The following is a 26348-nucleotide window of genomic DNA, read 5'->3' on the forward strand; positions in this document are numbered from 1 at the left end:
GGAATTTTCCAAGTACGTTAAAAAGTGTTCTACAAAATGGTAAAATTTGTATTTACCGTTTGTGGTGTGTAAGGTACTCCCTCTTGTGTTTTACTGGTGAAAAAACAGTTGTTTCGAAGACTCTTATTTTGACACTCGTTCCTCTCTTAACCCCCTCTTAGCTCATAGCCACTGATTGACGCGCGCTTCTGTTGCCCGCGTGCGCGCGCCAGATGTACTGCTAGCAAAACTATTAATAACATTAAAGTAAAATAAAGTGTAACACTAACTCCGCGGAGCGGTGATGGAGTTCATAGAGCAGGCCTTACTGCTGTGTCCGCAGCTGCTCTACGCCGGAGCCGGAGCGGCGGCCGTGTGCACGGGAGGAGCTCTGCTCTATAAACTAGCGAACAGGTATCGGGCCTCCACCGGTTCCGCAGCACACTCCTGACAAACTGTGCGTTTCACATTTTAAACGCGTTGATTTGTTTCCGTCCGTCGAATACAGTGTGTTACAAGCTAGTTTACCTAAAAGCAAATGACGGTTAAAATCCGGTGAGGCTAAAAAAGCTGAAAGCGGCTTGTTGTTGTAATATCCCGTTCCACCTTAAAAGCACCAGGCACCACAATAGAACTCCTGCATCATTTAAGGTGGAACGGAAAAATGTGGAACATAAACAGTGTAAGCGATAAGAAACATCGTGTTGCATTTTCTCAGATACGCGCGCACACACACACGCTGTCTGACCAGACCAAAAAGACATGGCGGTATTCCCCACAAACTGTCCATTTGATCAGCTCCTTGGACCATTATAGGTGCACATTGTAGTTCCACAATTATGCACTGTTGTTCTGCCCCCCTTCACCCTGTTCTTCAAAAGTCAGGTTCGCCAAATGGCGGGTGTTATTTGCTTTAAAGAATATTTTTATCGTCACAGTGGTGTCTTAGTGTGTGCTGGTGTGAATCAGACACAAAGGTGCTGCTGGAATTTTGAACACATCACTCAATGACAGCTCACAAACACCTTCCTTGGTCTTTCTTGTAATAGCTGGAAATATGCTGCTGCATTTTCTCATATTATACATGTAAGGTTTGCCCACTTTTATGTTAAGATGTGGACAGTAACAAAACTAAGTAACAATAAGTAGTCCAACATTGCTCAAGGCATCTATACTGCAAACAGCATCTAAGGCATCTCTACAGCAAACATCTATACTGATTTGCCATTATATGAATGCCCTTTAACTTGTGTTTCATACATGGAGCATCTGTTCCTTGTGCTTTGTATGGGGTGTTCTACAATGCATATGGTTGCAAACTGTTTAAAACTATTTATGTAACAGAAAATGACCAAAAAATCTATAGGTTTTTGTATGTGTACTAACTGTGTTGTTTTTATATAATTATATAGCTTTTCACTAATACAGCTACACAAAAATTCAAGTGAGGACAATGTAAATTAAATATGCACTCACTTTTAGAGGTTTATTGTTAATAAAACACAAGCCAAAAGTGCAGTGTGCATATAATAAATTCAAGTTTTGTTTTGTAATTTGTGAAAACTTAATGCAGTGCCGTTTGTGGAGCATATCTTAACCCTGAGAGAATGAATTGAGGTGCTTCCCATATTTAACAAAATGCAGTACTTCAGAATTCCTTTATAGAAGCATTTAGTTACAGAACAGTTTATGTCTTCCATTTGTGTTTGACTTTTGATTTGCTTCCTTTACATAGGAAGAAACCAACACATGTTAAAGTGAATTGCTGGTTCTGCAGTCAAGACACTGAGGTTCCTTATGGGAACAGAAACTGCTGGGACTGCCCGAACTGTGAGCAGTACAATGGCTTCCAGGAGGTATTGCCTTGTCTTGAAAATATAAACATTTATTACTGACTAACATATTCAGTTTAGTCCTAGGGCTTCATTTATACATTTGTAGGCACTAATGTGATCTTGACATGACTTTCATATTTAATTTTTTGTTTTAATACGCTGTCTGAAAAATGTAATTCAGGAATGATTAAAAATGTGACTGCTAATTTGTAATTTTTTGTTGATATGTTGTGTTTTGCAGAATGGTGATTACAACAAACCAATTCCAGCACAATACATGGAGCACCTCAATCATGGAGTATCAGCTGGTTTTCCTGTGTGTGAGGCACCCAAGACTCTTCAGTGGGTTAACTGTCAAATGCTGCTATGCAAAAAGTGCAATAATAACCAGACGATAAAGATAAAGCAGTTGGCATCGTTTACTCCAAGGGAGGAAGTAAGTTTTACATTTGATCTTCGTTCTTTTAGTTAAAACAAGGGACTACAATTATTAAAAGTGTGGTTTGATGATCATAAAGAGGCAGATTGTAGTACTCTTTCATTCATTCATTCATTCATTATCTGTAACCGCTTATCCAATTCAGGGTCGCGGTGGGTCCAGAGCCTACCTGGAATCATTGGGCACAAGGCGGGAATACACCCTGGAGGGGGCGCCAGTCCTTCACAGGGCAACACAGACACACATTCACTCACACACTCACACCTACGGACACTTTTGAGTCGCCAATCCACCTACCAACGTGTGTTTTTGGACTGTGGGAGGAAACCGGAGCACCCGGAGGAAACCCACGCGGACACAGGGAGAACACACCAACTCCTCACAGACAGTCACCCGGAGCGGGAAACGAACCCACAACCTCCAGGCCCCTGGAGCTGTGTGACTGCGACACTACCTGCTGCGCCACCGTGCCGCCCTGTAGTACTCTTTAACTATTATATTTCGAGCATTATTGTCTATTGTAAGGGGTTAAATTACTTGTGATTCTGCAATTAAAATAATTTTTGAGCCATAAGTCAAATTGCCCACTCTTTTCTGCCAACCACTGCAAAATATAACACACACAGCTGTAGGAATCAAGTCCAAACTCTTTTCAGCTTTTCTCTTTGACAGTTTGTTGTAGCTCAAAGTGGTCTTTCCAGAAATATAACATTTGCCCACACATGCTGACTGCCATGATGTAAAGTTAGACCGTTTGATAAAAATCAAGAATGTTATACATCAAGACTGACTGATTCACACTAAAGGGGAAAACCATGTATTTTTTTTTCATGTTATACATTTGCACCAAAACCTGATAGATTTTGAGAATGTCCAATTTTCTTTTTATGTACTTCCTTTGCAGGACAACTATGATGAAGAAATAGAGGTGTACAAGCATCATCTTGAGCAAACCTACAAGTTGTGCCGACCTTGTCAGACTGCAGTGGAATATTACATCAAGCATCAGAACCGGCAGCTGCGAGCTCTGCTTTTTAATCACCAACTCAGACGCAGTCGTGATGCAGACAAAGCCTTTGTTAAGGTGGTTATAATGTGCTATATAAATGTCAGCAGTAATTGGTGTTGAAGTACATATATAGTTTAACGTTTAAAAAGTAATTTCAGCAATGTCATATGTAGATGCCTTCACACACATCTACAACAGCAGTGTTGACTGTAGTCAGATTTCTAAGTATTTTTCCTCTTCCTTTAAAATGGAATGCTACCTAGTACCAAGTAGCTGTTGGGTCATCTACACAGAAATGTGCAGTTAACACTGATGTACATCTATATGTTGTTTTAACAGTACAGTGGAATAAACCATTTTATATGTATATTTGCAGATTCTTATCAAGCTGTTGGAAAAAAAATAGTCCCAGCTTAGCTTTCATTCTGTGAAGAGAATTTGAAATCAGATCTTTGGATGAATGTACATACTGTATGTCACTGGAGCACCCTGTTTTAGTCTCATGTTACTGACGTTGATAAATTTTCCGCTTCACCTATGTATCAGTTTTGTTCATCGTTACCACACTTGATTTTTTTGGCATGGATGTGTAAGCTTTAGTGAAATCCAAAGATATGAAAAGACCTGTTCCCTCTTGCTCCGTTTGTGTCAAATCAAGGAACACGTTTCTTGCTGTTTCAGACTTGCTGTACCAGCTCCAAGAATTCTGGCTCAGTACCCACCAACTAATCAGCTTCTTTTTTTTTTTCTTCTTCTTCTTTGTTACAGAGCTCCTACTCTCTCTCCACACCTGTGTGGCTCATAACACTCAGAGCCCTGGCCTTTCTTGTCTGTGCTTTTCTGGTCACAGTGGCAATATATGGATCTGGAGACTTGTCCTCTGTTCCTAACAGCTCTCAGACCCTGAGTGGAGGGGTCATCCCACCCAAACATGCCCTCCAAAATGAAACTGAAGACAAGGCCAACAACAGCAACAAAACAGTGCAAATGTGGAATGATCTGATGGGTCTTCTTCCAGAGCAGGCAGTGGAGAATGTCAAGCTGATCTGGCAGTCTGGAAGAAACCACCAGATGACTGTGGCTTCCATTGGCCTTTTGACTTGCGTAACTGGCGTGTTAATGGCTGGCCCTGTCAGGTGAAACATATAATCTATATTTGCATATATATATATAGTATATGTAGTTTATTATTATTATTTCACTATGTGCTATTCTGTTGTGAAGGTTGCGGAGAATTGATGCTGTCGCTTCATTCCTTTGGCTCCTGGTGGTATGCCTTTACTTGGTTGAGTGCTATCTGAAGGCTGACATCCCTGATTGGTTGGACACAGTCAAGTTCGGCATTACGTCTTTGTGCTGCTTGGTTGGATTTGCTGCTGCTGTGGCAACACGCAAGCCCACCAGTCCGAGAAGAACCAGAGGCCGCAGGTCAGAAACCGAACAGTGACACTTTTCTAAGCCATTTGTAAGGACTAGATGAGTAGGTCACAGATTAGGAGTATGCCTCATTTATGGGTGTGATTTCCATTTCATTTGCTTATTTCCTCTTCTCTCTTTGGTTGACACAAATTTGTTACCCATTTCCTAATCACTATTTGCATCATTTTTGTGGTTGTCATAATTTTGGTCCATACAGAATTTTTCAACATGCTCTAAATGGTGATGATTTTGGGCTCTTGGATTAAAGAAGGATTGCTAAAATCTCAAAAGCTGCTTTGATAGACACATAATTGCATGACAAAGTTGCATCTTTAGCTGCATTCTAGCAAGGAAAATGGAACCATAGTGTGTGATGTTAAAATGTACAGGTGGGAAGCAAATATGTTAAGCTAATGTTCACTTTATTACTACAGGTATTGTTTTGACAGATAATACTATTACTACTACTACTACTGTTACTACTGTACTGTACTACTAGTACATGTAACACGTACATTTTTTTCTTTTATGCAAATACGAAAACACTCTCATATTAGAGGTGTCAGCCATTAAAAAAAAAAGCTAAAACTCAAATCAACCCAGTGTATGGTTGGAAGCTGTTATGTTATATTGCCAAACTATGTATCCTCGATGTCCAATGAAATGCATGTATCTCCAAAATAGTAACTATAGAAACTATACTTTCAATGGAAGTTACTAAAAAGGTTTTATTCCAAATAAAATTTGCACATTTCTATTGGTTCATTTATCATGAAATTTTCACACAATGTGAAGGGCAGTTGCTGTACTCGGATAAGGTAGTAATCTAAAAATCAATAAAAATGGAGATGCATGTTTTTCTTTGGATAGTTACAAATACTGTGTGTGAGTTAAGTTATGCAGATAATGAGTGCACATATAAATTACATATATAATTTAGCATTCTTGACATACTAGAGAAAACAAGAAAGATTCTAGGAATATAGTCCTTTCATCTGCTTGAAATTGGTGGTGTCTGATACCAGTTTTTTTCTGATGTAGTTCTGGATTCTCTTGGTAAAATGATGCTACATTAGGAAAAAAAGACTGAACACTACAGTCATGGATTATATTTTCCTTTCAATGAAAAATGTACTTTCAAAACCTGATGGAGTCTAGAACTGAGATTTCTTAAATCATTTTGAAATCACTTGAAACTTGCGTATTTTTTGAAAAATCAAAATGATACAACTGCATAATATTAAAATGCACTACAGCACAGTATTGGTTTTGAGCAGATCAGTATGAAATAGTAATTAAGCGGTATATTTCCTTTGATTTAAGCCTTTTTTAATGGTTTAACAGGAAATAATTCAGTCTGCTTTTCTCTGCTTTTAAATTAATCAAATTCAGAGCTTTTGGACATTATCCTGTGTTGTCTGATAGCACAATGCATAAGTCTCATAATGTGCATCATGTGGAATGAGCATGCTATTAACTGAATAACTGCGCAAACAACAAGCACCAATCAACTCAATCCAGCATGTTCTTAAGAAAGCTGGGCAACAACATGAATACAGTTATTTTTAATGTTTTTTCCTCATACAGACTTTGTTAATATGAGACTGTCTAGTGAATTCAAAAGTGAATAGATTCTTGGGTTAAGCTGTGGGTGTTGATGCACCCAATTGTATTGTTACACCTAAATTTCTGACATCCCAGTAAGTACTAAAATAAAGCTTTGAGTAAAATCAAACTATTATATAAAGATAGTATCATGGGAGAGTAAATTTGTTCTTTTAATATAAACAATATGACTGTATTTAATGTATTTGTGCTGAATTCATGTTGAAGAAAACGTTGTAGCTGGGAAGGTATGAACTGTAGAACTGTATATTTTTGTAGCTTTATATTACTGTACGTTGCAAATAACTCATTTGAGCATTTGTAGTATGTTGCTGTGAAGTGAGAGGTCCAATAAGTAATAAAAGTGAAACGTCCTGATATTAAACTCTTCTCGTTAGTGTACTGAACAGGATGAAGCATGACTGATTCCCAGCACAGAATATGTAATTAGTCATTGATTAATACAAAATTCTGTTTTCCAAATGTGTTACTTATTGGACTTTTTATTGTTTTTAGGCTGATTTATTTAACTACAGTGTTAGACATAAGATATCTACTGTCCACAGATGTCTGGTGTAGATTTTATACATCACTTGTGAGAAAGAGCTTTCTAAAACTGTTGCTTGTTGCATCAAGTACATAACTGACGTACAACATTCTCAAATATAGGGGATTTTGTGTTATGGTAGCATTATTAATATTGTGATTTCTTTTTTTGTAGTCTTTTGCAGCTCTTATATACAAACGGTTTGATCCGTCCCTTTACTTGTAGTGAGATAACTTGAAATATAACTGGCTGCCTAATTTATTCTGATCATGCCTTTACCAGCGTAATGAAAGTTTTAGCATACTTGTGATTGTAATACCTTTATATATGTGACTCTGTAGATCCTCTATTTTTAGAAGTAAAATACTTTTTAGTTTCACTGGGCCATAATTTTTAGGGATGCACCAATATGGGAATATCTGACTGATACTTAAACAATTATGAAATTTAAACTAAATCCTTCTGTATTTGCATTAAAAACAACTGTAGCATTTTTATTTGATGACTACAGTAAAACATGTTATTAATGAATCAGTTTCAGTGTCACCTACACAAGCGTTTTTGGAGTAAGTATTAGTCATCAGTCAAATAACCCTTGTCATTGATGATTTAAATATTCACCAGTAACCATAAATCATCTTCTTATTATTGTGCGTCCCTAACACGTTTGCCATTGCAGTTCATTGATAAAAGGTTGTAATATTGTACTTAGTATCAATACTATTTATAATGGTTCTGTAATATGAATAATGTAATCTCAATAACTGACCAAAGATTTGAGTTGGTTTTAACACTACATGCCAATGTCCTTTGGTTTTTATAATCAAAGATGTTTGTGTTTTAATTTGCAGCTGTAATAAGCTGGTATTTTCATTGTTTCAGATTTCCAAAATAAAGGTTCAGTGATTTTAAGCTCAAACAAAAATGTGAAACACAGATTGACACTGATGCTGAAATGTATAAGTGTTTCATTGTGTGGGTAATGTGAAGAAAAATGTTTATCAAGGAAAAAATACCGTCCACTTTTATTTTGTTTTGTTTTTAAATTATAGTTATTACTGAACTCTTATTATGTATTTGCCTGTTGTGTGTTATATACATGGAGAAGCATGTTGGAATAAACCATAGTTGTATTCTTTTTTTGTTTTCTTTTTTATAATGCTCTTGTAAGTGTAACTGATATTGCTAATAAAGCACTGTAAAATGGGAATTGTGTATTTTATGCTTTTGTGTTAGATTTTCCTTATGAGATGCTTCCAATTAAGACGATCTTCAAGCAAGTTTCTTCTAACTTAATATGAAGCAAATGAGAACAGATCATTTTGGTGAAGCTATAACCTCAATGGTGTACACTGGTCTGCCAGAGTGATGTCAAATTCTACTCTATATATTTACAGTAGATTTTAATCTGTAAAACCTAGCTGTGTTTAACAGCAAACTACAAGCCTCTTATGAGCACTTCCTTGTTGTGTATTACTTGCAGCAAGTGATCTTTTCAGTTCAGGTTTATTACAATGTCATATTCAAAATCCAATATTTAATACTTTGATCAGAAAGAGACGTATGGATAGGATTTGTGGAAGGGACTCTACTCATGTCTTTGTCTTTTTCAGGTATCTTTCCGGAAGTTCTGTTGGGATGTTCTACAGTGGTCAGTGTTCTTTGCTCTCTGGGTCCTCCACTTTTATCCCCACACCTCCACCCAACTTGCCACAGCTCCTTGCCCATCAACAAAGCCAGAAAGTTCGAAAGGCCTCCCCTTCCTCACTGCCGGGGCGTCTCAACAGAGCTCTCTCATTGGGCACCATCCCATCTCTTGCCCGAACAGGTGAGACTGCCTTTTGTTTCATTTTTCCCTTGAATTTATGGATGTTTCCATTCATTTTTTTAGGTATGTGATGTCTTCTTTACCACTATAAGTCAACAGTAAATATCTGACAGACTTTATATCTTCTCCATTTGCCAGGAACCCTTCATTGATTTATTTAATCCAGGTAAAATGAGGCATAAATATGTTGCAATTCTTTTAAGCACTATGGTGTTACTTTTTAAGAGTCTTGTCGTTCGTGTCAGGTCTTGGAGAAGTAATTCCAGAAAAGTGGCTTGGACTTTCACAAATTATAAAAAGGAAAGGTGTTAGATGGCAAAGTGTACATCAGAGGTTTTGTACAATGTATTTTGTGGGCTTTGGGCTAAGCTGTGAGAACATAGGCCCGTGTGCTGTCATGCCGAACCTGTAAGATGATGTGAAAAAGTATGGGTCAATGAGAGTATGAAATGAACAGAGAACCTGCCTCAGTCGTCACATCCTCAGGTGTGGCCACACCTAGCAGAAGTATAAGAAGGATGAGAAATGCATTTTTACCACCAGTAATGAGTTGTTGGTTACAGGATTGGTTGTATATGATGTTGAAGAATAGCTTGTGTCCTTTAGCTTTGTTTGAACATAAACACCTATGGGTTGAATGATGGGTGAACTCTACTGATGTATTTGTTAAAAACTTTTTATTTATTTATTTTTTTTCTCTGCCAGTTGATTACATTGGTTGTATTTCACTTTGGCAGGAAAACTCAGCAGTGCATCCAGGCTTTTACAAGCCATTAAAAGCTGGATATAGGACTTGTCTTAGGGAGTGGAAATAACTATTATGCCTTGGTTGATAAAGTATAGCTTGTTTCATGTTGGGATCCTCACTTGAAACCTTGGCAAACAATGCCCTCCTGTAATCAGACTCAGCAGGTGTTAGAGGAAGCGGCTTTTAAACCATAATCGGTTAGGGCACAGTTGGTGTAGTCCATAATTGTCTGTCAAGGGTCTTAAATAAATAAACAGGTATTCTGAGTAGAAGAAACACAAGTAAAAGAAACTATTTTTAATTGAAATTTAAATGAATTCCCAGCCAATAAGATGGAAAAGGTAAATAGACTATGGAATTTAGCACTGGGGGACTCGGTGTATTTGTCAGTTATGTTATAGAGCTGCTCAGAGTGTGTTTACCACATGATTTGAACACAGCAGCTGTCGTTTACAACATTTCATGATGAATGGACAAATAGAAATGCTTCAAAATGACTTGGGGTGAGGGGGGGTTCTTTCTTTTAAGTGTATTATGTAGGATATACACATTCTCAAAAAATCTGGGTTTAGCTAGACACGGAAACAGATTACAGGTTGTTGGAACATTTCACTATCACTCATTTATGAGCTGGAGTCCATGTTTTTCAAGGTGAATCCTTTGTACATGTCTTGAGAGCTCTCATCATTTGCCACTATGTAGCTTGTCTCTCCTTTTTTTCTGCTGTGTGGTTGAAACACTGCTGGCACATGTCTGAGTGGAAATGGACAGATATCTATGGCATGAGAGCAAATCAACGGTACTTTCATAAGACTGCATAGTATCGCTTAAGTGGCTAATGTTACACAGCTGTGTCAATTGCTGGTTTTTATTTATTTTCTTTCTTTCTTTATTTTTGTCTTTAGACTAGTGGTAGGGTCCTGGGGCCCATAATAGACACAGTTATGTGATATTTCTTCACAGCCACATTTGATTCCAATCATCTGTTAATTGTCATATTTATAATTGGTGTTTTGAGTAGAGGAATCACCAAACTGCTAGACGTTGGACCTATAAGATCCGAATTGTGCACCCCTGGTTTAGAACATCACTTTGCTAAACTCAGAAACCACTCTGAGAGTGCTCTAGTTTTGGCTTGGAGCCATCCAGGTGTTACAAGGGATTATTTTCACACTGTTTGTGCAGCTGTGGTGACCCATTCAAGTGCTGCCATCTCCATTACATCACCAGAATTCCAGTATATCATCAAATGAACCGTTGGTTTATTGTGTGTACCACTGTGCTTACAGATTCTGGCTTCCTGTTCAGCGGAAGCAGGCCGTCCTCACAGTGCAAGGACTCTCCACCTTCAGGTAATTAGCAGTCATGGGCAGGCTGCAACAAATATACATTTTGAATAGAAATTGCATTTACGTTTACCGGATTTATCAGACGCTTTTATCAAGCGTGACTCACAAACATGCTCAGTGTTCAGACAGAATGTGTATCCTAGCTAGTACAAATAAGTTCATTGTATGTGATTGAGGGAGTGCATATTGGTATAGTGTATTTTTGACCTTATATAATTGCTATAATACATATGCTTTAGATTTTGTTTTTTGAATATAAATCTTTTGTTCATTGTTCAGATTACTTCTCACTGAAATCTGGAAGTCGACCTTCTTCCCCCGGCCCTTCCCCCACGCCGTCAGTGGCAGGTTCAGTCACATCCACCACCAGCTCTGTCAGGCAGCGTCGGCCTCTCATCAGTCCCGCTAGGCTTAACATCAGCGGGCAGAAACTCCAGCTTTTCTCCTCTCCCTTGGAGTCCATGAACCTGGTTTCATCTCCACCCTGTTTATCAGAATCAAGTCACTTCCACAGCAGAGCATCCATGCCTGATGTTCCTCATGTTCCTCCCTTCCCCGCTTGCAATTATGGTAGTTTTATGCTACATATTAAGAGTTTTGAATGAAGCTACCTAGAAATCTGCCTGTTTTAGATTGTGGTGTATATTTGGGAGATAGGTTTTAAGATTTTAAGTAGGCAATCCATATAGATCTCTGCTTTCATTTGGTCTTTTTTGCCTTAAAGACTGTAAAATGGAAAGCACGGTGTATTTTCTTTATGTAAATATTGTGGTGCTTATTGTGAATCCTAAAATATCTTTTGTATGTTCACATGTATTTTTCCATAGAGCTCAGCCTTGGTGAAGAATTAATTTTGTTTAAAATTTTAAAAAGTTGAACTTGAAAAAGTCCTTTAACATATTTTAGCCTAGTTTGGTAAATAACATTTCAACAGTATTTCAGCATGGCTTTTTAAGTTGTAATCTTATAACTGTACTAGAAGCATGTATTTTCTTTTGATTTATTTTGATGTTTTGTGGTTTTTTGTCCCCTACCCTCAGACATGGCTTCAGTGTTTGATGATAGTAGTGTTTTTGACCATGCTGAGAAAAAAATGAGCAGCTCTTCAGGGTCATCTAATTGCCGTGTAGACACAACTACAGGGAATGAAATTGATAGCAAATCTACCTTGAAAGGTAAGAACCCACTAATTATCACACACGTGCCGAATTGTGCAGTAGCACTATTATTTTTTTTTTTTTACTGTTGCCATTTTGATAGAAAACAACCCCCAAATCCCAATTCATCCCCCCTGGGGGTGTCTCATTATCATCCAGGTTTTCCACTCAGTTCTGTTCTGATTGCAGGTCGTTTCTTCCGCTCTCTATGGCCATGTCTTCTGTTTGCCAGCTTGACTGCCAATTTTACCTTCATGTCATTCTATCTTTATTACAATTGGAGATGAGAAGAGGTTTGAAGACAGAGTCGTCTTGGCTGGATGTTCACTTCTCTAGGCAGGAAATGGCTGGGGAGCATTTTGTGCTACAGGTAGTAGATTTTGCTGCTTGTCTTTGCAGATACTGTGATCCACAAGTCAATTTTTATGAACTCTTTCACAGTAACAGGCCGTCAATAACATGTCTGCTGTCGGATAGGATCAACCACCTGAACCTATCTGAAAACATTACAGATTTTGTAAACCTTGGTCTTATGTTTCTTTATGTGCTTTAAAATAAAGGAGCATGATCATGTTTAAGTGAAGAGAATTAAGGAATCTAATTTGTCTTTTATGTACTCATCTAACTGTTTGGTAGATTTCTGGTATGCTGTATTATAAGATCTATAAGCCTTTGACTGGAGTGTTATAATGTGAGATTACTTGGTGCTATGGTCTGTATGTTTTCAGCACTGTCCAAATGTAAACCTAAGACAAGATCTGTCCTTTGTTTCCTGTATCTGTGCCCTGTACCTCCACTCCCTTTGTTTAAACCAGTGAATGCACAGAGCAAGGCTATTTACATTTTGTAAATTACCTTTTGCATCTGGTTATAATATATACATACACTAATTACAAAAATTAATAGAAATACATAAATGGTGCATTTCAGTTTTCATCCGTTATAGGTGTTGTGAGATTTTGTGTCTTTTGTGGGTAGATGTTTCTGTTTCTGTGAAACAGACAATAATTTATCAAAGAGAATTACCAATTAGAGGGATGTTGGTGATTTATAGATACCGAAAACCCTTCAGTGCTCATTTTCTATTTAATAATGTGCATTCGTTGTCCCCTTTTGTTGAAATAATTACACTAAACTGAGAATATCATTAAGTATTTATGAAGTACTTAATGAGCAAATCAACCAACTTGATCATCTTAGTAAAAGCCATGAGCAGCAGATTAACAATAGGATATTTGGATGTAGATTGTTGTACTGTAGAAAATATTTTTCTAAAGAAAATGCTACTGTACTTTTAAAGTTGGCATTATAAACTATTATAAACTAGCTGGAACATCTCTGAACACCTTAAAAATAACGAGTGCATGTGTGTAATATGTGACTGTGTATTTATTAAAATGTATAGTGAAAACACTGGTAAAATAAGAATGAACACTAAAGGGTAATTTATAAAAATGTAAATACACTTCATTGATGTAAATAAAACATTCCCTTAAAAACCTGCATTGTTTGCTGGATTTGTTACAGAGATTTTTGCATGTAAGAAAAATAACTTTTAAATGTTTCTTTGCTGTAGTAATTTATTTTTAGGGGGTTGAGCACTGCTTTAAACCCAATTGCATCTTTTGGGGATTTTTAATATTATGGTGGAAATTTTTTCTGCCTTTAAACAAATCACTCAACCATGAGACCAATATGAGACAAGCCTTGATACCTCAAAAGGTAGAGGTCTCTCCCACTACACAGGTGCAAAAAAAATGTGCGCTACAGAGCCTCCTGCCATGTGAATAGTAAAGACCATCATTGTATCCTGACAAACAAAGTAGGTGCAAAACTTGTTTTTCCAAACTAGTCTGTGGAGTTTCTTCCAGTCGTCTTGACCTTGGTGTCAAACCGCTTGCAGGAGGCTGAAGATAAATAATTATCAAATGTTGAAGTTTTGATTCTAAAGGTCACCATATGCAAATTAACCTAACCTTGCATGTGACGTGTAATTTATTCACATATATCAAGTGCAGCGTTAAGAAATGTGTTGCTGTTCTTCGATCATACATATGTGTTATGTCTGCATGAGAATTAAGTATTTGGAGTAAGCATTCATTCATTATCTGTAACCGCTTATCCAGTTCAGGGTCGCAGTGGGTCCAGAGCCTACCTGGAATCATTGGGCACAAGGCAGGAACACACCCTGGAGAGCAGCACACACTCACTCACATATACAGACACTTTTGAGTCGCCAATCCACCTACCAATGTGTGTTTTTTGGACTGTGGGGGGAAACCGGAGCACCCGGAGGAAACCCACGCAGACACAGGGAGAACACATCAACTCCTCACAGACAGTCACCCGGAGCGGGAATCGAACCCAAAACCTCCAGGCCCCTGGAGCTGTGTGACTGCAACACTACCTGCTGTGCCACCTTGTCGTCCTTGGAGTAAGCAACGTTTCTGAAAGTTTCCTGAGAGAGCAGGAAGCATTAATTATTTTTCTTTCTCTCCTCAGTCCCAGAACAGGAGATGAAGTAAACAAAAGGCTGTACCATTCACTTTAGACAGAACCCAACCTATATAAATGAGCAGTTTTAGACTGAAGGGAGAGAGACGAATGGAATTGGCTGATTCTCTGCCAGCCCTTATGGGTTTAAGATACTGTTTTTTTTTGTGAAATAAAGAGATATTTAAAACTCTAGACAGTGTCTGACACAAAATCTTCATCACAACCACACCCCACCACCACGGATGAAATACACAACTGTATCTGTACCTCCTACATAATGCCTCAAATGGCCTCAAACGTCAGATTCTGCTACATAGTGCTCCTGTGTGGTCAGAGGGGATGATAAAATGGACGGTGACTAAAAGCAAGGTAATTTTAATCTTAAAGTTTCATGATGGACAAATGTAAGCCGTGGACTTTGAACACTGCGCGAAGGGACGATCACCAATTACGTGCGGTTTTCTCGTTATTTGTCTAATTAACGAGATTATTATTGCTACTACGGTCCCTTTGAAGTGTCCGGCATCAAAACCGGCTCGATATTAAACCGAGCTCGTGCTCCTGTGTGTGTGATGTCTGGTCAAGTCTCTTCAGTCAAAACACAGCGCTCCACGTGGAGAACTTTTGACCTCTGGACAAGGGGGCGTGTTTTATTGGGCGGTTTAACTACATACCAGAAAATAAAAATCTCTGTGCTCAATTACCCTTGAGTAATGTGCATTCATGCATTCATCCCTTATGACTGAGATACTCTAAGCTGATATTATCATTAAAAATGTATGACGCACTTAATGTGCACGTTAAGTAGTAAAAAGCAGCAGATAGGGATCTTTGGATTTGTTGCTGTCCTTCGTTGGATTTTTTTTATGATAAATTGCATCTATCAGTCTGGGTTTAGTCCTCTGCAGTCAAAAAGCACAAATGGACCCAAACATTTAGTGTAATGCTAGTTAAGGATTTATAAAACTGCAGTGTTATGCAGACTGTTAAAGATGGAAGCAGCTCTGCCTTAACTTTACAAATGAATAGAATGCTTTAGTGGCACAGTCTGAATATACTCTCTTAATTTCAGTGATTGTTCTTTTTTATTTATTTACTACTCTTGTATTTGACTCTTTTAACAAGCAGCCTTCAATACAGTAACTTTGTGTACAATATTAATCCAAAACTGAATGGACACATTTTTTAATATTTTTCTTTAATTGGTGCCTTTAAATGTACACGCTTTTTGGTGTTTGTACAAAATCACTGCAAATAGAAAAAAATCATCTGAAGCAGCAGGAGTGCATGAGGTCACCATGGCCACAATCAAGCGCTGACCTGAGGGGTATAAGAAGGCATTTGGGTGAGGAGCTAACTTTCTTAATATTGCTCACAAAACAGAAATAAAAAATCTTAAAAATGTAAGTTTATTTTTCTACATCATTTATACACAGATGGCTGTTACATTTTTTACTTGACTTCATAATTTCTCTGAGTAAAATCTCCCTACAGTAACTTCTGAACAGTTAAAGATGTATTGCCTGCTCTAGCAGCTGCACTACTGCAATAGTCTCCTTATTGGACTTCCCAAGTCCACAGTCAGGCAGCTGCAGCTTATTCAAAATGCAGCAGGTAGAACTCTTACCAGAACCAAGAGAACCGAGCACATCACTCCTGTCCTCAGGTCTCTGCACTGGCTCCCAATTAAACACAGGATTGATTTTAAAGTGATATTACTTATTGTCTATAAATCAATAAACTGTCTCAGAGCAAAATATATTTCAGATCTGCTAGAGGTGTATGAACCCAGTGGCCCCTCAGATCACTCAGGACTGGTCAGCTAGTGGTGCCCTGGGTCAGAACCACACAAGGGGAGGCAGCGTTCAGTCACTGTGCTGCCTGCACCTGGAACAGACTCCCGGAAGACATCAGATTTGCCCCAAATATTACATTCTTCAAATCTAGAGTAAAGACCTTCCTGTTCTTTTGTGCCTTTGAGTAGCGCTGCACTCAGATTGTAGATCAATAATGTACATGTAAGATGATGTACAATGAAGTACAAATTGATCTAGATGTAGATCAATTTATTTTATTTCTAGTACCATTTTAATAACGGCCCTTTTTAATTACTTTTTTTTTTTTTTTACTAGTTTTATTGTCTTTTATTTTGTTTTAAATTTTACTGAATGGCTTTTTAATCGTTTTTATTTTAGTTTTATTATATTTTCTGTTTTAAATATATTTAAATACTTTTTAATTGTTCTTATTTTCTTTAACTTTTTAAATTCTATAGTTATTTTTCTGGGCGGCACCGTGGGGCAGCAGGTAGAGTCACAGTCACACATCTCCAGGGACCTGGAGGTTGTGGGTTCGATTCCCGTTCCGGGTGACTGTCTGTGAGGAGTGTGGTGTGTTCTCCCTGTGTCCGCATGGGTTTCCTCCGGGTGCTCTGGTTTCTTCCCACAGTCCAAAAACACACGTTGGTAGGTGAATTGGCGACTCAAAAGGGTTTGTAGGTGTGAGTGAATGTGTGTGTTGCCCTGTGAAGGACTAGCGCCCCCTCCAGGGTGTATTCCTGCCATGCACCCAATGATTCCAGGTAGGCTCTGGATCCACCGCGACCCTGAACTGGATAAGGGTTACAGATAATGGATGAATAAATGTAATTTTTCTGTATCGCTCTGTAAAGCACTTTGAATTGCCATTGTGTACGAAAGGTGCTCTATAAATAAACTTGCCTTGCCTTGCTCATGTAAATTTATCATTTAAAATCATATACCTTGGTAGAACATTTGGTCCAGATGTGTTCCACACCTCACCTGATATCTGGCCCATATAAAGTGGCCCTTTGTCTGAGTCGAGGCAGCAAGACTCACCCTGAGTCAAGGCCGTTATTCAAGGCCAAATGTGGACAATAAGAGAACTGCTGATTTGCCACGTTTAGATCAAACCTTCACTGCAGCCTGGGTAGGTGATCAAACGAGTAAAATGAGTGCTGGACAAATTAAGTCCTTTTACTTTTGCTACTTCTGTCCTTATAAAGTGTCCGGAATCCACACCCCCAACACACACACACACCCTCATTCCCGAGCGTGATTAAAACCGAGCTGCGTTAATAGTGTATCGTCTCGAGTATTTGCTCGAGAACTTTTGAACCCGTGTTTTAGTGGGCGGGGATTAAAAACATCTCACACACCTGGAGAAGAGCTCGTTCTTCAAGCTCGCGTTTTCCAGTCTCATTACATTTCTTCTTTCTGGGATTACGCACCATTGTGAACATCCAGCTTTGAGGCACCATGGAAAGGTTAGACTCTAAAGAGCCCAGCGGATCTACGCAGGAGGGTTTTCTGGACTCTGTATCCACCACTAGCAGCAGTAAAGCGGAGAAGCCACGGTACACGTACGCGGCTTTGATCGCCATGGCCATCCGCGAAAGCGCGGAGAGGAAAGTGTCACTCAGCGGGATTTACCACTTCATCACGTCCAGGTTCCCGTATTATGAGAACAACAAGAAGGGCTGGCAGAACAGCATCCGCCACAATCTGAGCCTCAACGACTGCTTCATCAAGGTGCCTCGATACAGAGGAGGAAAAGGAGAAGGGAATGACACAAGGGGCAACTTTTGGACACTGGACCCAGCGTATGAGGAAATGTTTGAGCAGGGCAACTACAGGCGGAGAACAAGGGTGTAGAAGGTCCCGCGGAAGACGTGCGCGCTCCCGTCCTACAACCCCTACCTCCTACACCAGCCGCAACACATGAACGCGCACCCCTCTGAATCCGAGTCCCCACTCTGCTAACTTTCTTAATATTGCTCACAAAACAGAAAAAAAATCTTAAAAATTTAAGTTTATTTTTCTACATCATTTATACACAGATGGCTGTTACATTTTTTACTTGACTTCATAATTTCTCTGAGTAAAATCTCCCTACAGTAACTTCTGAACAGTTAAAGATGTATTGCCTGCTCTAGCAGCTGCACTACTGCAATAGTCTCCTTATTGGACTTCCCAAGTCCACAGTCAGGCAGCTGCAGCTTATTCAAAATGCAGCAGGTAGAACTCTTACCAGAACCAAGAGAACCGAGCACATCACTCCTGTCCTCAGGTCTCTGCACTGGCTCCCAATTAAACACAGGATTGATTTTAAAGTGATATTACTTATTGTCTATAAATCAATAAACTGTCTCAGAGCAAAATATATTTCAGATCTGCTAGAGGTGTATGAACCCAGTGGCCCCTCAGATCACTCAGGACTGGTCAGCTAGTGGTGCCCTGGGTCAGAACCACACAAGGGGAGGCAGCGTTCAGTCACTGTGCTGCCTGCACCTGGAACAGACTCCCGGAAGACATCAGATTTGCCCCAAATATTACATTCTTCAAATCTAGAGTAAAGACCTTCCTGTTCTTTTGTGCCTTTGAGTAGCGCTGCACTCAGATTGTAGATCAATAATGTACATGTAAGATGATGTACAATGATGTACAAATTGATCTAGATGTAGATCAATTTATTTTATTTCTAGTACCATTTTAATAACGGCCCTTTTTAATTACTTTTTTTTATTTTTTTACTAGTTTTATTGTCTTTTATTTTGTTTTAAATTTTACTGAATGGCTTTTTAATCGTTTTTATTTTAGTTTTATTATATTTTCTGTTTTAAATATATTTAAATACTTTTTAATTGTTCTTATTTTCTTTAACTTTTTAAATTCTATAGTTATTTTTCTGGGCGGCACCGTGGGGCAGCAGGTAGAGTCACAGTCACACATCTCCAGGGACCTGGAGGTTGTGGGATTGATTCCCGCTCTGGGTGACTGTCTGTGAGGAGTTTGGTGTGTTCTCTCTGTGTCCGCATGGGTTTCCTCCTGGTGATAATGAATGTAATTTTTCTGTATCGCTCTGTAAAGCACTTTGAATTGCCATTGTGTACGAAAGGTGCTCTATAAATAAACTTGCCTTGCCTTGCCTTGCTCATGTAAATTTATCATTTAAAATCATATACCTTGGTAGAACAATTGTCTTTATTAATAAACTCACCAGATTTATAGCATTTTTATATGGTTCTTCAGCTTGATGGAACAAAAATAACATGCCTCTATAGAACTCTCACTCTCTCTCTCTCTCTCTCTCTCTCTATATATATATATATATATATATATATATATATATATATATAAATTAAAGATTTCTAAATGCTTTTTAAGGGAATATCCAGATGACACACATACATTTGGACGTAACATGTGCTACTTTTGGCACTTCAATCCCAGTTACAGCACTGGTAGGTTTTGTGTGAACCAGATTGTCATGAGCTGGACTTGACTTGGGTTCCGACTGTGTTGTGTAGTTCAGATTTGGTCCAAAATATACATTTGGTCCAGATGTGTTCCACACCTCACCTGGTATCTGGCCCATATAAAGTGGCCCTTTGTCTGAGTCGAGGCAGCAAGACTCACCCTGAGTCAAGGCCGTTATTCAAGGCCAAATGTGGACAATAAGAGAACTGCTGATTTGCCACGTTTAGATAAACATTCACTGCAGCCTGGGTAGGTGATCAAACGAGTAAAATGAGTGCTGGACAAATTAAGTCGCAGACTTTGAAGCAAGCGCAGGGCCAAGGCCATCAGTTCTTTTACTTTTGCTACTTCTGACCTTTTAAAGTGTCCGGCATCCACCCCCCCCCCCCCCCACACACACACACACCCTCATTCCCGAGCGTGATTAAAACCGAGCTGCGTTAATAGTGTATCGTCTCGAGTATTTGCTCGAGAACTTTTGAACCCGTGTTTTAGTGGGCGGGGATTAAAAACATCTCACACACCTGGAGAAGAGCTCGTTCTTCAAGCTCGCGTTTTCCAGTCTCATTACATTTCTTCTTTCTGGGATTACGCACCATTGTGAACATCCAGCTTTGAGGCACCATGGAAAGGTTAGACTCTAAAGAGCCCAGCGGATCTACGCAGGAGGGTTTTCTGGACTCTGTATCCACCACTAGCAGCAGTAAAGCGGAGAAGCCACGGTACACGTACGCGGCTTTGATCGCCATGGCCATCCGCGAAAGCGCGGAGAGGAAAGTGTCACTCAGCGGGATTTACCACTTCATCACGTCCAGGTTCCCGTATTATGAGAACAACAAGAAGGGCTGGCAGAACAGCATCCGCCACAATCTGAGCCTCAACGACTGCTTCATCAAGGTGCCTCGAGACCGAAAAGGAAAAGGAGAAGGGAATGACACAAGGGGCAACTTTTGGACACTGGACCCAGCGTATGAGGAAATGTTTGAGCAGGGCAACTACAGGCGGAGAAAAAGGGATTGCAGGGTCTCGCGGAACACGTGCGCGCACCCGTCCCACGACCCCTACCTCCTACACCAGCCGCAACACATGAACGCGCACCCCTCTGAATCCGAGTCCCCACTCTGCTATTACCCCACCGGAGCCCCTCTCTACACCTTTTATCCCGTGCACTCTCTCCACCCTCTTCACGCGCCCTACGGACACTACCAGTGTGGCCCCGTGTTGGACAACACTCTTCACCACCAGCAGGATTACGCTCTGGAGCACTCCTTCCAGTAAAGACAGACTGAACTGTGGGAATGTGGAGGTCTCACAGTCCCGGGGTCTGTTGAGGGTAAAATGGACATATCATTGAGGTCCCTTCTTTAGTTAACACGGGTCTACTTTCCAAACACTAAGTAGGCTACACAACAACAATCTCTACATGAGGTGAGGATGCACTGTAGAGGCCTAGTTATGTGCAAAATGTTTGGATACACTTATCTAGACTGCAAATGTTTGTTACATATTAAAATATCACAGAAAAAGAAGCTGCATTCCTGCAACTCCAGAGCACAACATGGAGTTTAACATTGGCTACAGGGGGAAAAAAATCATACACGGTCAGATCAAAAGGTTTCTGTGTTGGTACATGTTTGTTCAGTAAAGGTACAGTTTGCCTTTAAAATCTGTGCTTGTTATAAATATCCACAATTTAAACAGAGTTAGTAGAATATGATAAGGGCCTAACATCAAAAGTGTGCCTTTGGCTTTATAGAGTTCTCCATGTTCTCCATGTTATCACATCAATCTGCTCAGTTCTACAAATATAACTATTTAGATGTGGGTTCTTTCAAAGGGTGATTTATAGGGGATTTATGCACATTCTTTCACTAAGAAAATAAAAATAAAAATGTTGCTTTTGTAGCAGGATGGTAATGGAACCATGCATCCTTCATTATGGCTTCATTGTGTGAAATTTAAAGGAACATTTGGTGAAGAATCATATTTACACTGATTACACTATTTTTCCCAATCATAGCTGATTATGGCAGGCTTTTTGTTAGTTTCAGCTAATGTTGCTAACAGCTAAAGACATAGAATAGGTTTTAATAATGTATTACTGTCAGTGCTGCTAAACTTTAAACACCAAACCTGTATTGGGGTATTTTCAGGATGAACGCATTAAATTTATTCACACACCAACTCTCCCTTAAAATATTGACTGAAGAGCTATTAAATTATTGGATGATTAATACCAGTGGGGGATAATAAAAAAAATACACAGAAGTTCAGCACATGTTCTGTTTTTCTTAGGTCTTTTAGACAGTTTTAAAAGACAATTATTTTTGTTATTTATTTTTATATATATGTTATGTTACAGGTTTGTACTTTGAGGGCATTTGCAGTTTGCTGGGTTTTGTTTTAACTGATGTTTTTGTACACTTTTACAATTGAAATGTTTAATTTTATGTACTGTTCAGAAGTATTTTGCAGTTAATAGGTTTTATACATTTTACAGGAAAACCGTTTGACCTGATAAACTTGTTAAAGGTGATAAATGTTGTCTGTGTTGTCCATTGAGTCTGCATTTCTTTATTCTTTAATCAGTGGGATGTAAAACGTAGTCATTCTAAAAGTTTTAATGTGGTCTGTGAAATTCTGTTTACAAATTTGCCTCAGCAAAAGTTCTCTGCAAAATAGCTAGAAGCTTCAGTTACTACTTCATCTCAAGTTGATCCCTATGTCACACGTAAAGCGCTATGTAGGGCATGAAATAACAGATAATACTCGTCAATAGTGGCGTGTATGTTGAATGGAAAGCCATTTATTAAAACCTGGTGCACTCTTTGGAGGTAGATACCCCAGTTTTGAAAGCTTTAAACTGCACTAAATAGGAGGTAGGGGGCGATATGGGATTCGGCCTTCAGTAGTTTGGGTATTCAGAGTTTGATTGCGAAAGCAATGTCATAGCAAAATGTAATGGCGCCCTCTTGTGGTTCCTTGGGGAAAGTGCTATGAAAATGAGCCTCATTAATTCAGATTGTACGTGTTCTGCGGTTGTGACCAGTGTATTCAAAGTTGTTGAATACACTCTAATCCACATAATCCACCCAGATATCACTCTTATTTAATGTCTTTTCACGAGGGAGCTGGGTTTGAACATGTGTTAGATGGGAATAACGCACATTTATAAACTGTTTAATCAAGCTTTTACAAATGCAGCCACAGCATTTAAATATGGTTTTACATAAACATGCAAAATATCAAGGTACAACAGAACATGAAAAAACTACATCACAGTTGTGTACAGAAGGATGGCAGTTAAAGTCATATTAATGCTCTGTACAAGGGGGTTTGCTGATTACAAATTACAAATGAACATTCACATTGAAGATATGAAATATTTACTGAGGAGTTCCACTGATTTTATAACAGCCCTTCATGATTCAGTTGTTATGATTATAAAAAGGCTAAGTCATTAATAGAAATATGATTTTCTGTTCTAGGTAAACATGCTGAGTCATAATTCTTGATAATTGTAGCGACTGTAACCAGGCTGCTGAAGACTTCAGTGACTTATGAAATGATTATGAATGTGTTACTTGATTAATGAGACATTACCTTACAATAGTTTTGGAATAATCTTGACCTTAAACACATATATTAAGAGCCTACCTCTTAATATACAAATACACAAGGTGTTTTAGAGCAAAATAATTGTCTGGAATTACTACTACATAATCAAAATCACCATTACATTTAAAAGATGTGCATGTTTACTTGCTGTTTTGCTTAAAAATAAGATGGCTGTTAGTGTTGTAGACTTGGTGACCCCTAGTTCCTATCGCCATCAGATCAGAGATGATTCATTTCTCTAAAATAAACACTTAACTTTAATTGAAAAATGTGTGGATCTAAGAAGTTTCATTTGATTTGGTTCCTAACACGTCCAAAAGAAATTAACAATACATTTTTGTTTTTAAAGATGTAGGCCTATCGACACCATTGTTTAGAGGGGAAGTTAAAACAATCTTTAATTTCAGTTTCAGTCATTGCAAAGGATAGAAAAGTGTGAAAAGTAAAAGATGAACACTTTAGAAAATTGCTTACAAGAATGAACCATAAGTTGTGTCTTTGAAATGGAGAACCCTTAACACAGTGCAAACAAAACAGCTTCAAGGACATAAGCCAATGCTGAAACTGTTGCCATGGTAAAAAATGACTGGAATTTCTCTTTCTTCGCAATAATATTAGGGGCACAGGTAAAACATCAACGTCATATTTTCTGGCAATAAAATTATTTGTTGAGTTGAGTGTTTTATTGAAAACGTACTATGGTATTGTTCCTGTGTAATTTAAATGAACTCGGTTAGCTCTTAAGCTACACTTCAGGCTAACATTTGCATTTTCTGTACAGGATGTACCCTTGTATAATATTTCTTCCGAAACCCCACCCTTGTTTTTTCTTTATTTATTTAGTTAAATCATGGTAAGTGTGTCAGACAGGACATATTTATCCATCCGGCACTCAGTAAATGGACTGGGCTCATTTCTCTGTGCTGTTTTGGCCATTTGCCTCAGTGCCCTGCAGTAACTGCTGAGGGGGTGGGAGGATGCAGGCAAGAGGGGTCTCGAGCTTTATTTGAATTGGAGTTTCTGTTCTGCACACACACTTCCTGTTTTCACCAGCTGCACACTGCTTTTTTCTTTTCTTTTTTTCTTTTTTGAAACACTGCTGCAACAGGGTCTTCAGTCTGCAGTGTGTCTCTTTGTTGTTTCTAGTCTACTGTCTGTGTGCGCTGGTTTGTGTGCACACAGGCTAAATCACCACTGGATCCAACAGACCATATACACCAGTCAGCCATAACATTATGGCCGCCTCCTTGTTTTACACTCTTTCTCGGGAATGAACTCCATGTGTTACTCTGCATAATTTTAGCCCCATTTCACCCTGTATTTCAGTGGACAGGTCACCCACAGGAACACAGAGAGCAGGTGTGATTTTGCTGGTGGATTATTCTCAGCACTGCAGTGATGTGGTTATTTGTTAATGTGTGTTGTGCTGTTATGACTGGACCAGACACAGCAGTGCTGCTGGAGTTTCTAAAAACCTCAGTGTCATAACCAGAATGAGAATGGTCCACCCACTAAAAATATCCAGCCAGCAGGAAAGAGGCTGTTCCCTCTGACTATACATCTAGAAGCTGGGCCACCAAGGTAGGTGAACCTAATAGGGTTGACACAGTGTTTAAAAACTTCAGTAGCACTGCTGTGCTACTGCAAAAATGTAGATATTTCACTACCTACCATACATGTTTCAACCTGCAGTGTCAGTTTTTGGGAAAAATGGGCATGGAGCCCTCTGTGTTAAAAATGAAAATGATCATCCAGTGTGTTATAAGCAAACGGTTCAAAAGCTGGCATCTGTCATGGAATGACACATCAGTGTCCGTAGCATGCGTGAATTGCAAATGTCTGAAAGTATCCGTCAGTTTGAGCCATAGAGTGGGATTTTAAAGAGACATCTGATGCCATCAAGGTGTCTTTTCCTGGAAAATCCTTGGTCCATTTCTTAACCACAGTTTTGAAACTATTAAACCTTGTAATCAAAAGCAAAGTTGATGCAACATGCCCCAACTTCTTGTGTGTGTGTGTGTGTGTGTATGTGTTTTTTTGTTGCAGGTGTCAAATTCCTCCTTTGTTTATATTTGCCAACTAAAACAGATTGCATTTCTCAGTTTAACAGAAGTTCAAGAAATAACAGATTTTTGATGTAATTGGATTTTACAAAAGTTTTCTGAAAACAGGTTTAGTACGTTATTTGTTATACGAGCATACATTGTTGCTATAAATGGCATCAAAATAGAGGTTCGAGTTATGTAATTAAATATATGATAATTTTATATTAAAACCATGTGGAAAATGATAACAAGCCCATTACTTTAAAAATGGATGAAAATAAATGCGCTTGTTTCACTTTAATATAGTAAACTAAACAAACTGCTTTTTAAACGTAGCTTATTTAACACTTAAACAGCGAATATTTGTGTATAATGTATGTAATTTTTTTATGGCAAAAGGCCATAAAGACAACACACAACACAAACACAGACGACAGATGGGGGTCAAACAGTCTTTTGGAGTCAAAACTGAGAACTTAACATTGCACCGTACATTATTACTGACATTGTCCTGAAACACAGTTTTAAGCCAAATAAGAAAGTAATTAGTTGTATAAAGTATGAAGGTTTTAATAGGAAGTGTGTCACACTTTGGCTAGCCCTACCCTAATAGATAACGCTGTGTCTGATCCAAGGTCCTTTTATGTTCTTTCTCTCAGAGTTTGATTTGTGAAGTACATTTCTAAATGCAATTGTGTCTAGACCAGAAGTGGGGTGTCAGTTTTATCTCCTTCATCATGTGATTCTTTGACCACACTTAGAAACCCATTGCTTGCCTCAGCTCTTAGTTTACTGGAATCCCACCACAAGAGCAAAAAATAGTCAGTGTTGTTTTTCTGAATGACAAGTGAACTAGGCTGACTTCCCTATGAGCCCATAATCGTAAAACTGCAAGCAGTGGCATCCTGAAATAGAGCTTCCTTTATTCACCCACAGGAACACACTCCTGTCCAATTTGTCATATAAACAGAGGAAATGTGTGAGATACATGAAAC

The 26348-nt window shown here is 38.7% G+C and overlaps 3 protein-coding genes across 3 annotated transcripts; all 3 read left to right on the plus strand.

The window, feature by feature from the left end:
* The first annotated feature begins 199 nt into the window (after positions 1-199).
* tmem201 (transmembrane protein 201) lies at positions 200-13375 on the plus strand. The gene is made up of 11 exons (XM_066672655.1): positions 200-393; positions 1715-1835; positions 2056-2250; positions 3158-3337; positions 4031-4398; positions 4487-4690; positions 8447-8661; positions 10699-10761; positions 11038-11328; positions 11799-11933; positions 12105-13375. The coding sequence occupies exons 1-11, from the start codon at positions 284-286 to the stop codon at positions 12200-12202; spliced, it is 1980 nt and encodes a 659-aa protein (XP_066528752.1). The 5' UTR covers positions 200-283; the 3' UTR covers positions 12203-13375.
* Positions 13376-17599: 4224 nt separating this feature from the next.
* LOC136697940 (forkhead box protein D3-like) lies at positions 17600-18929 on the plus strand. The gene has a single exon (XM_066673301.1). It carries the CDS (start codon positions 17690-17692, stop codon positions 18083-18085), a length of 396 nt encoding a protein of 131 aa, XP_066529398.1. The 5' UTR covers positions 17600-17689; the 3' UTR covers positions 18086-18929.
* A 1304-nt stretch (positions 18930-20233) lies between these two features.
* LOC136697785 (forkhead box protein L2-like) lies at positions 20234-22102 on the plus strand. The gene has a single exon (XM_066673042.1). The coding sequence runs from the start codon at positions 20315-20317 to the stop codon at positions 20966-20968; it is 654 nt and encodes a 217-aa protein (XP_066529139.1). The 5' UTR covers positions 20234-20314; the 3' UTR covers positions 20969-22102.
* Positions 22103-26348: the final 4246 nt, after the last annotated feature.

This window comes from Hoplias malabaricus, chromosome 5 (genome assembly GCF_029633855.1).
Source record: "Hoplias malabaricus isolate fHopMal1 chromosome 5, fHopMal1.hap1, whole genome shotgun sequence".
NCBI lineage: Eukaryota > Metazoa > Chordata > Actinopteri > Characiformes > Erythrinidae > Hoplias > Hoplias malabaricus.